The 12,325-nt window shown below is 40.5% G+C and overlaps 1 protein-coding gene across 16 annotated transcripts in view; it reads left to right on the forward strand.

The window, feature by feature from the left end:
• The window catches only part of IKZF1 (IKAROS family zinc finger 1), a 68,454-nt gene that overhangs the window by 6,454 nt on the left and 49,675 nt on the right, over positions 1-12,325 (forward strand). For all 16 annotated transcript variants that reach the window (XM_074576276.1, XM_074576279.1, XM_074576283.1 and 13 more), the window contains one exon: positions 6,960-7,013. In XM_074576276.1, coding sequence (XP_074432377.1) covers positions 6,974-7,013 — 40 coding nt within the window. In that variant the 5' untranslated portion in view covers positions 6,960-6,973. The remainder of the gene's footprint in view (positions 1-6,959; positions 7,014-12,325) is intronic.

Genomic DNA, 12,325 nt, shown 5'->3' on the forward strand with positions numbered 1-12,325 from the left:
TTTATATGATGGAAATGTGTGCATTTTCTTTGTCATGGCGAATTTATTCCACTTTTCTGCTTGATTTTTAGTGAATAAAGGTGACAGAGTTTAATGAGTTAATAAAATGTGGCCTTAATTAGGAAAATTACCTTCATATTTTTCTCATATTGTGGAAACAATTTATAATGACTCTGGTCGCAATTCAAAAACTTGAAGGAAGAACCGTTTTCATATTTGTAATGATATCAAGTTCAGTAATTTGCACACAAAGTCAATAAAAGAACGGATTTTTTTTATTATCTCCTTCAATGATGAATTGTTACATGAATATAGATCAAACACAGTAGAATGCTAAGAAGAGTGCTTATAGAAAACACATTTGTGCATACAAGATGCACTTTTTATCATTTGTCAGTACTTTGACAAAGAATTCCCAAAGAACTGAGAATTATGTAGGATCTTTGAGACAACTTTTTTTACACCCTCACAATTGTTCACTAACACGGAAATTAATTTTACATGTGCCAGACACATAAATGTTTCATATCTGCACTGTTAGCAGAGTTCTTTTCTTAATCTTGTGTGTTGAATTACAGTGCTTCCTTCATTTTGCAGACAGGAGCTCTCCATTGAAATTTGACTGTATGCTCATAATTGTATTGTCAATTTGTGTAGTTAACCAGAATTTACACTAGGCAGGAATAGAGAAATGACTGAATAAACTAAACATCTGCCTAGACTTTGTAGAAAACGCTGAATGTGGAATTAGTGTAGAGGGAGAGAAACTGATCTGCTTACTTTTAACCTTTTTTCTGTTTTAATGCAGTCCTTTAAAAGACCTGGAGAGTTTTTTTTAAAACATAAATGGAAGGACACTGAAGTGCTTATTATGACTCTCAGTTTTTAGTTTTCAGAAAGGACCACCTCTCATCTTTGTAGTTATTATTTACATTGAGCTGTGTGATGAGGCGGAAATTAAAAATAGAATTAAAATGGTTCTAAAGTAGAGTCATTCACAGAGATTGTGAAGTCTAGCATATTAAATTACAATAATAAAGCTAATTATCAGCTGCTTGCTGAGATATTGGATGCTTTTAATTAAAATTAGTTTGTAGGATTCTAGCAATTTTCTTCAAGTATTTCCACTGGTTGTGCAATACATGCTACCTTTTACCCACATTTAACAGCCTTCCTGTTGTGTATTCAGTCGTATGTAGCACGTTTGCATGTGAAGTTAAAAATCTATTAAAAAAAAAAAAAAGATTAGGTCTTTTGTTTTAAAGGAAACTAATGTTAAATACTTTTACAGGAGCATCTTTATTCATCTCCTCCTTCGGTTGTTGGTTCAAACTCAATAACTTCAGTGGATGCAAGAGGCTTGGTTCTGCTAGGTTGAGACCCTCTGGTGCAATTAGAAATGCAGCTGTATTATCATTCTGCAGGTAGATGCAACTCCCAACTTACTTAAAAACAAAAAGACTGAGGACACATACATGATGATACATATCACTCCTAACCTGTTGTTAGTGTGCAAATTCTCCTGTCAGGTATGGATGTTCAACAGTACTGTGTTTTTCAGGCTGCAGCCTGGTTTTACTTTATTAATTTACATATTAAGCTTCTCTTTATGTGTCGTGGGTGGTTGAATCTAGGACCCATCTTATGAGCTTTCCTTCAGTTTAGGTTGTAAAGTTGGGGTTTTATGCTCTTGGTCATTGGTTTGGATTTTTAGTTTGCTAAAGCTGCGGCCTATGTGATGAGGAGCCAATGAGACATATCAAAGACCACAAAGACGAGTGGCGCTCACACACGAGCGCTCTGTTAGGGCCAGCTGCTCCAATGACCTGTGCGAGCGGTCCCTTTTCCTGCCGTGGGGCTGCTTGCACAGGCGACGGTTGCAAAATCACCCTTTCCCCGCTGTGGCTGTGGAAGCAAGGCTGGGGTTTGCCTCTTCGCTTGTTTGTTTTATCGCAGTTAACCCAGAGCTGCCGCTGCTGAGGAATGCGTGTTCCCCTCTCTTTTCGTATTTGCAAAAGCACCTGCGGAACACCCGGTCCCTTGCAGAAGGTCTCTTCTCCCTCCAGACTTCTTGAGCCCTCATATTTTCTGCTCAGTGACTTCGTGTAAAAGTGTACCTGCCCTGGCAGGGTGCACTCAAGACAGAAGTGTTCCTTCAGGCACCCTTCTGTCTGCTTAGCAAGGCTACACCTACAAATAGTCAGGAAACGTGTCGCTGGACATGGTGTACATTTGTGGACTCCTTGCAGCACCAGAAGTCGAGCTATCTGTAGATGGAAGGCCAGCTCTGGGTTTAGGTGTGTTGGTGCAAGTCCAAAGTGGCTCCACAAATGTCAAAATTTGTGATTTCATTTCCACAGCGTAAGTGAGGTCCCACTGTGCTGAGTGTGAAGTATGTGTTGTCCCAGAGAAGTCAGTAACTGCGTAGCTAGGGAACAAAGAAGAAAACAAAGTAGCTCGTCTTCCACATTGGATTAGGTCATTCCATTGAATTATATCAATGGCCCAATCTTGCAATCTTTTAATATCCTAAGAGAGCAGGGTTTGTAGAAGGACTGACATGCTTACACCTTTGTTTGAATTGATAAAACACTGTATAAATGCTAAGCATTCATTTTCTTGACAAGGAGGTTTACTTTTGAATTTGCATTGTAAAACAGATGAAATAATAAACCAAGATTTGCAAATGATTAATTTGCTGTATTCAGAAAGATTGGAAAATCTTGACCTTGTGATGACTTCTTCCTATTTACACCCAGAATCCTAAAAGGTCCCAAATCCACTTCTGGATGTAACTGCCACCAGGTATAAACGGAGCAGAACCTCAGTGATTCATGGGGTGTATTTTGAAATATTCTTAAGATGTAGCACAAGTTGTGTTGTAGACAGCGTTGCAAGGAGGGAAATCGGTTGCATGTGAATTGTCTTTGGGCTCAGGACGGTAACCTGGACAAATGCTAACTAACTTAACTCCAAAATTGTTTTGTGACCGTGGTCAGTTAGGTGCTTTCTTATTTAAAACAAAATCAACGTAGCCTTTCAGGGGGTTTGTGTGTTGATTATTAATTAGCTTGAGACTGTGACATTTGATTCTTTTTCCAAGGCATTATGGTAGCTTCATCTGTGAATCTGGTATTTGGAGTCTGAAGAGGAAAATGTACAGGTTAGAGTTCTGCCTCTGAAAAGACTTGAAGAAACAGTTTTGTCTATTTTGAAGGGAACTTTGTAGCCCTTTCAATAAGAGGACAAAGTTTGAAGCTATTTGGATTCCTAAATAGAAGAAATAGCTATTATCCCCTAGGTGCCGATCCCTTTCCTGTTATAAATGAGGGCTACGCATGTTCAGTATTGGAGAGTAAGATTCCTTCAGTCGGCTACCCACTCAGCTTTTGATTTCTAACTTCAGGCTCCTAAAGTAGCACTTCTTATGCTGGTGATAAACTTGATTCTGTAGATAAAATTTACAATGAAAAATTCCAAAACAATTCTTTTTCTTGCCAAAACTGACAGTTATTTAGGGTTTCACGTCACAAATATTTCTAAAACAGTGTTCTTCTATCTAAATCTTTGTAAAGATCTATTAATTTACAAACTGATACCAAATAGCTACTTTGGTGCAAATCTTTATAATTGTACTTAGGGCTCTCTTGCTTTCTGGGAAGTCAGCAGCAATGTTTCTGCTGATTCTAGAGCAGAGGAGGAAAGGGAGGGGAAAAAAAGGGCATAGTTTCCTATTCATAGATTTACCATACCAAAGGAAAAGAGGTAAATTCTACTCTTAGCACTTAAAATTTAGCCAAAGACACATTATGCCCAAGTCCAGTGTGAAAAACCTTTTAACAGTCACAGAACCAAAACCGATGCACTGCTATCATTGCAGAATTGGGGTGGGTGGGGGTCCTGTCCTGTATTCTTTGCTGATAAAGAGCCTAAACTCAAGTTAGCTGGGATTTCATTAGTATTTACCAGATACCACAGGATACTATACTGTTAGAGTATAATCTAAGTATAATATGTACTGTTAGAGTATAATTTAGAGTATAATAGAGGGATTCAAAATGCCCTTTAGGATTTTTTAAAGTTGTTGGTTTGGATTTCTTTGCTTTTATCAATTTGCTTCGTGCTTGTGGATCCTGATCTGCATTTAGGAACCACGTTAATTGTTCTAAGTAATCCTTAGGGGAAAAATATCTTTCCCTCATCGCTTGTCCACCAGCTCTATTTTCTCACTGTGTTTCATCCCCAGGAAATAGATTAACTTTGCCAGATGTCCTAAAATCACCTAATTCAAGGATAAACCTTGAAGTCATCTCTTTGAGAAGTGAGGGCATCTGTTTCAGGACAGGCAGTCATCCAACCTCGCAGAAAGCAAGCCTTAGGAGTATTCTACTAAAAAAGAAATATAAAATAACTTGTACTCCAGTTTATCTCCATTAAAAAAATAATAAAACAATTTGTACTCTAGTTTACCTCTCCATTTAAGAACTGGGAAGTGTTTTCAAACTGAATTCTGCCTGATGCCAGCAAGAGGCTGGAAGGAGTACAGCTGAGAAGTGTGCTGCTTAAGTTATAGAAATGCTGATCATGAGACTTGTCATGCCAAAGGCAGGTAAATTCAGGAATACAAAAATAGAAGGAACTTTCTCCTTTGCCACCTCCTCCCCTTGTCGCTCCCAGTCCTGCTGAAGCCCTAGCAATAGGGAGAAGGTAGGTGCAGTTGGAATAAAGTGCCCTTCGTGAGAGTGGCTCCCTTCTGCTGGGTATTTTCTTGGGATGTTTTCTTCAGGTGGTTGGGGTTCACTGTGCTCTCTGGAAAAATGTATAGTAATCAACTGATTAATAGTAGCTAGGTGACCCTCAAAGGCAGTAATAGACGCACACGCATTTCTTTTTTTCTTCCTTTGTGTTCAGTCATGCTTGCAGGAGAAATAAGGGACTATACTGAGCACTTGTACCATACCACCTGCCGTAAATGCACCATGTTTCCAGTAACTGAGCAGGCTCCCGTTATAGGGCTTTCCCTCCTGTAAGAGAAGCTGCATTTCCCACTGACTACTTCATTAAAAATGGACCTATTGAAAGCTCTTCAGTCCCATAGGAACTGATGCAAATTGTTCAGTGGTAGGTGACTTTTTGCGTTTTGCATGGCTGTAGTAACTTCTGAGAATTATATATAGACCTTAAACAAATTGCTTGTCTGGAATTAAAGTTTAAGAGCAGAATAAAGCAAGACAGAGCATTATTGGATATTAAGCAGTGCTATGGTATGTGTGCAATGGGCAGAATGCTCTGCAGGAATACCAAACTGCTTTTTGCAAACTGCATAGACAAAAATCTGTTCCCCAACCTACCTGTCTGCAGTTCTGCAGTCTACACGCTCTCTTCTCACAAATCTAGCATGGACCTGGTGAGGGAAGCCAGCTTTTGCAGCGGGGAGGCAGCACTGTACTGGATCTCAGATGTACTGGTGACATTCAGAAGCAAGTGAGGCGACCGTAAAACTTATGAAATGAATAAAGATGACCACAGCTATTACGCTTTCCCACTGCAGCTTATTGATTAGCAGGTTGAAGATTTTTTGGGGAAAAAAATAATATGGAAGTTGGGCTAAAAAAGGTTAGGATAAGCTTTGAACTCTTTCTGTAGGAACTCAAGCCACATCCTCCTCCTCTTCCAACTCTCAAGAAAATGCATCTTCTGTAATTCCAGGAAACGGGGTTGATGAGGCAGGTATCTCAGTTATAAGGAACAGCAAGAAGCCCCCTCCTCTGCTTGGTAGGATGTGAAGCTAGCTACGCCAGCTAAAGACGTGACCTAGCATAACATGGCTGAACAAAGGGCTTGTAGGCTTTTTGTCCCCTCCCCACCTGAGACTACCTCAGCTGCCCATGCCATACTTCAAGGTGGGGACTGGGTTGTGCTGGGACTACCTGCTCCGGCAGCACATCTATAATCCAAGGGGCCACCAGCTGTCCGCAGCCTGTGCTCGAGCCCTGGGACCTGCAGGGTCCCCTTCTGACTGAAAACCTGAATTTTGTTTCTACCCCACTAACCCTCCACACGCTTCTCCCTGGTGCTTGTGGTCACTGGTCGCTGGCTCCTCGGAAGATGGTGTGTCGCAAGCGGAGGGCAGGAGCTTCCCGGTATCGCTCGCCACGCCGTGGAGCCAGCCATCTGTCAGCAAAACAGGAAGGCACGGGTTCCCTTTCCCTCCTGGGCTCGTTTTGCTATTTTCGGGAGCTGTACTTCTCCCCTGTGCTGGGCTGGTGCGGTCTGAAGGAAGGGCTCCCGGGCGAGCGAGGGGCCAAAGCCTGAAGCTGCTGCTCTGCCCATCTGCTGTGGCTGGAGGTGTATTCATTATTAATGGAGGTAGTGGCGGTTGCTGCTCAGATATGCAGCCCTGCCTGGGTAAATGAGACATTCTTCAGCAAATTGCTTCGTTTTTTGATTGCTGATTGTACGCGTGTCACCAAGCTGACTCAAGGTTCATCGATGCATGCTCAGTAAATTAGAAAGAACATAACTATGGATCAACCAAGAGAATGAATTCTGTGCCTACAATGACCCAGGGCCATTTAATTTTCTGCTTAATTTTGTTGCAGTCAGTTTGCATTTTGGGTTATTATGCAGTAGGAAATTAACAATAAATAACAAATTTGGTCCTCCTGTGCTTGTAATGATATTTTTATAAATCTTTGTAATGCTGTTTTTAAAAGGATCAAGGTCTGTGCCAGTCTGATACTCCAGCAAGTATGCAGGGAGGGAATAAAGAGAAAAATACATTATTCTTCCCAGATAATCTTATAGTTAAATAGCAGAGGGTTTTTTTTTTTTTTTTCTTTCCCCTTCTTTCTCCTTCTCTGTGTGTGTGGGTTTGGGGTTTTTTTTTTTTTTTCTTTTTCTGTGTGTGTATGTGTGTGTTATTTTGCATTAACAGAAGGTTCTTCCTCTCTTCTCAGATAACTTGAGGAAAATGGAAACAGATGAGGCTCAAGATATGTCCCAGGTTTCAGGTGAGGTCCTTAACGAATACTTCTACAAAGAAAATCCTAAATTCCTGCCCATCTTTCTAGCACAGTACAATGGTTTTCTTGTTGTCAATAAAATTGCTTTGGGTCTTTTTTAAAACCAGAGTGGGAATTGAGATATAATTAATGATATCACTTGATATCAAGCCCAACAGTGCATGGATTTTTTTTTTAAAAGGAACTGGGTAAATACAGAAGTCAAGGGAATATAGAAGCATAGATGTAATTTTGCATTAAACCTGTATCCCTGAAGCATGGTCAGCTGCACATTTACACTCTCTCATTTGGGAGCAAAATTCTGATTGTTACAAAATAAATATAGAACAAACAAAGTTCACCAGGTGGGAGGGGGCAAATACTAATTAAAAGCAAATAAACCGTATTTACCACATAGGGTAGACAGAGCATTCCATTTTACTTATAAACATCTAAAAAAAAGGGGGGGGGGGGGAAGTACTGCTTGACATGAGGCTTTACGCTTGTAACTGGTTTTGTCCAAAATGATAATATTTTGAAAAATTCTTAAAAGGTAGAGAAGTTAGGTTTCTAAAATTTGCCCTGTAGTGGCATGGATAGGATTTTGCAATCTTACCCCATATTGATATTCCTATGGGGGTTTTTATTCTTAAGTTCCTTGGAAATTGGTTCCATAAAAAATGGGTCTAGCAAGATAATACGTGTTCATACCACTGCACCTCTGCAGTTGAAAAAGGACAAGTTAGTCTCTTTCCTAGTTTCCCTAATACGTTGGCAGCTGTAACGGTTAATGGCTTTCAGTTTTCACTTTTAGTGTTCAGCCTGGAGCTCGACAGCCCCATCACAGAGGCGGCTCCTGGCAGACACCTGGGCGTGGGGCTCCTTCTTGAGAGGCAGCTCTCGGGCACTGCCAGCTCAGGACCTGGAGGCCAGCTATAGGACATCAGGAAGGTCTGGCTACAGTGTGGGTGGCTAGGTCACTGGGTTTTCCTGAAATATATGAACACAATTTTTTTTCTCTTTTTTTTTTCCTTCTTTTTTTTTTTTTTCTCCCTGCTTTCTAAAACTGTCAAGGAGTTTTGTCAAAAATTGGAAGCCAGAACTTTTAGTGTCATCTGAAAATGGAAAATCAAAGACATTTTCCATCTGAAAGAACAGCAATAGAATAATCCTTCACGCCAACAGAAGATTTTCAGTTATGTTTAGTGTAGGGAAGTCATATCTAGTCAGCCCTGTGGAGGCATGTTGCACTCCCCTCCTCAGGTAACAATTTTAAAATTGTAACTGGATATACTTACACATCAGTGTTTTGTTGCATGCTGAAACAATTTGTAAATGAAATAAAACCTGTCCTATACATGCTGTGCATGGAGCACGTGTGGCCCTAGCAGAAAAAGCAGCAGGGTTTTAATCCTTTAGGCAGACAAAGCACTGTGGATCTGTTCCGAGTGGTGAGAGGTGCTGTGATTCCAGCCCAGGTCCTCTGCCTGCTGCAGGAGCCCTTTCCTGCTTGCGTGAGCTCCTGGGAGCAGGGGTGCTGACCTCCTCTTCCTCTGCAGCAGTACAGGCTCCCTTGGATACCCACACCTAACCTTTGCAGTATTTTTGACAACAGCATTAATCTGAGCTCCACACCTGCCACCTCTTACCAGGGCATTGCTTTTAATTCTTTCGACATGGGGAGGAGTAGTGTGCGAGGTGCTGCCTTGAGTCAAGGAGTGGGTTAGAAAGTCACACACTTTGCCTTTCTCATGGGCTGCCTATCCCCTTCAGAGGGAAGATTTGCAAGAAACTTTGCCGTTTTGAATGTTTGTGTATATGTAAATATATGTATGTAATATATGTATATGTAGGTATATCATTCGTAGCTCTGAAAGTTTTCCAGGATTTGAACAACTGTAGTACTTTCCTTTAGCTCTTCTAGCAAATCATGTGATGAGAATAGTACTATTCTGTGATGAGAGAGGGTTCTCTTAAAAACAAATATATATATATATATATATCAGTGTAAGAAAAATTTTACCTCTGACAAGAGGCAGACCTACATAAACAGATTACAGAAAAAAATAATCTGCTTTGAACTCTTCCTGCTGTTCCTGTCACTGAGCATCTGGTACTTTTTGTGAGCAGAGCCTGTGGATTGTATTGGGTTGTTAGCTGGATTTGTGAACAACCGGCCAACGAAAGAACTTGCTAATTTACTTTCATTTATGATCTGAGTTGTGTGTGAACTCAGCCTTCTGGAAACAGGAGTTTGTCAGATTAGGTTCCACAGATAATTGGCTTTTCATAAGCTCTTGCTAGACCTGAAAAGTAGAGGATATGAAAGTACAGGGATGTTACCTACTCCTTTCTCATAGGCTGGCAAATCCAGAAAGGAGTTTTCCCCCTCTTCTCCTCCTTCTGGGGTTCTATGTGCTTCTAGGATACTTTCTTGCATTATGATGGAGCTCTACTATATACTGGGAGCCAGTTAGACAATTGCACAGTTTCAGGAGAGTGAGATTGTCTTGTCAGCTTAAAAACACTTTTATTTATTTCTCCTGCTTTGTGATTAATGCTTGTCAGGTGTAGCTTATTCTCTGAGCCTATGGAATTAGGCGAGTTGGTTCACTAGCACTTGGTTGTGTTTAAAAAAAATTAAAAAAAGAAAAAATAAAATTGGGGGTGTTGTTCCTTGGGTTTTTTTTGTTTTGTTTTTTAACCCAGAAATAAAATAGGTCTCTAGAAACAGTCTTCTCAGTTCAAAAGCAGTGTTTAGTAGCCTTGTGCTTTACACAGCTGTGGCTGACTCAGGTGTGGCAGGGCCGAGCCAGGCCAAGAGAGTGTAAAACAAGTGTGAGCGAGCCAAACCCTGCGTGCGCACAGGCATTCCCGCTTCTGGGAATCCAGGCATGGCTGGCTCCTAGAGGAACTGAAATACCGTGTGACTAGCGCAGAGTTCACACTTTTTATTTTCCTCTTGAAAGTGATATTTCATGAGGCAAGCAGTTGCAGTTCTGAAATGAGGAGAGAGCTGACATACATTTAACCAAACGGTATCCGGCACCCATACAAGAGAGTCAGAAAACACAGATAATATCTCACTTAACAAGCAGTATTTTTCCTGCCTTTTTTTTTTCTTTTTTTCTTTTTTTTTTTCTTCTTAGTTCTATGGCCTAACAGTTCAGGAAAGTGAAAAAACAATACAAATGTTTCCACATCTAACATAAAAAGATCCCCCTAGCACCAACCAGGCTGTGCCACACTCCGCAAAAGCAGGAAGAAGAGTTTTGTATTTGATGTTCTTGCTAGGTCCTGGGAAGGTGGAAATGAGTGTATCCTGGGCTGGTATCTCCTACCTGCGAACCTGGCTCTTGTCCCAGAGCAACTCTGTTCTCATCACTGGAGGTTTGAGCTTCCACTAGTGAATTGGGTTGTAACCGTCATCCAGAAAAACGTGTATGTTGCTTTTCTTGCATAGCTTCTCCACCGGTTCTAGTGTTTCCATAAAAAACAACCCTCAGGTATTAAATACACCCAATATTAGTTTGTGAAAGGGTATAGAATGAGATTTCTGAAAGAAATCCTCCCCTGGCTTTCTTTTTAGCAGTCGTAGTTCCAGCGGCACCATCCTGTCATGAACTGAGTTGTTCTCAAAACGCAATGGATATGTTAAAGAAACACCAGGCTTACCAACTTTGGTAGGAATAAAGGATGCATAAAACCTTACTGGGCTAGGCACTTTGTTCCCTTCCGCTCTTTCCTCGTGTCTTTAACTATATCGCTAGGGCAGAGATGAGGAAACTCAAGTAGAGAGAAGTTGAGGGTCCTACCAGGCACTGTTGATAGGTTAGGCATTTCTCTGACAGTTTTCATACAGAAATGGCAGTGTTTGGAAATCTGAGACCATCTTTCAGAGCTTCAGGATGAATTGGGGGAATGTATGATCCAGCCTGCCGTTAAGTTATCTCCATTTATGACGTAACCAAAGGCACCATGGATCAGCGGCAGTGCCAGAAACAGAACTTCAACGCTACAGCTCCCTTGTCTTTTTCATTTGATACATCAGACGGGTCTTTATAAAAATTTAAAAAAGACACCCCCCCACCGCAAAATTAGATTGCATTGCTTATGCTTTGCTTCTTATTTTTGAGGAAAAATATAAAATAGGAATGGAATAAATCTATGGTACTTTGCTCTGTTATGTGACATTTTAGTAATTTACCCCTGTATTTGCCACTAGATGGATTTTTCTAGCTCCATCCCTTCAACTAGTTATTGTTCTGGACATGCCTGTTAGAAATTAAATGGGAAACTGTTCCCTCCTTTCCTCCACCCGCTTTCCATTTCTAAATTCATTGGCAAAAGGATGTTAGCGAAATTGCATATCTGTAAGATTACTATGCAGTAGTGAACTTATCATGGTGTAACAATTTAGATGTAGTTAAGGCATGAAATACAAATATCATGCTTTAGAATTCAAGACACAGAGCTCAACAAATATATCTAGTTTAAATCCACTATTTTTACCCTGCCTTTTTGCATGCAGGGATTTCTCGATCATGTGTAACAGGAAGAAATCAAATGATATGAAATGAGTCATTAAAGACAAGTTTACTAAGTTTTCTTAACTGCAGTCTCCTGCAAACAGGGAAGTGTACCAGATCTTCAGCTTCTGCTCCACCAAGTCTGTGAGGCTAGTCTGATTCAGGCCACCTGGGCAAATGGCTATTAATTTAAGAAGTACAAGATTGGTATTTGTTTAGTGAACCAAACAGTTCACCATAAACTGTGAAAGTACTGGTCTGCTAGCAGGTTTCTATTCCAAAAGACTGCTTTGACTTATCTTCAGAGCCTCCTACTTAGCCTGCTTACTGCAGAATGCCTAATTACACACTAAGAAAGTTTTGATTTTGTTTGCTATCTGTTATCTCATAGCTCCGATATTATATGTTTATATTGATTTGTAGCCAAAAAAGCCTTCAGGTTTTTAGGGTGTTCTTCTGAATTTAGACTAAGTGAAAGCATCCGTTTCCATTGTTGTAATTAGGAGCACAATTTGAACCTTGGAAGATGCAGGTGGCTTTTGATTACTATTACTTTTTAACAAATTTCCTTAACCTGCATGTAGCATCAAGAGAGCTGATTCTGACAGGACTGCCTCTTACCCCCGATTAAACTTCTGGGTTTTTGCTTTTGTTTTTTTTGGGGGGGAGAAGTGTTGAAAAAGCAGAAATATTTCATCTGTGTTTCCTCACCCTTACGTCCTATCTGTTAGAGATACCTCAGCTTGGCAGGATGGGACTTGCATTGGAAAGTTGCTGGCAGTTCTTTAAGTT

Source organism: Larus michahellis, chromosome 2, assembly GCF_964199755.1.
Source record: "Larus michahellis chromosome 2, bLarMic1.1, whole genome shotgun sequence".
NCBI classification, from domain to species: domain Eukaryota; kingdom Metazoa; phylum Chordata; class Aves; order Charadriiformes; family Laridae; genus Larus; species Larus michahellis.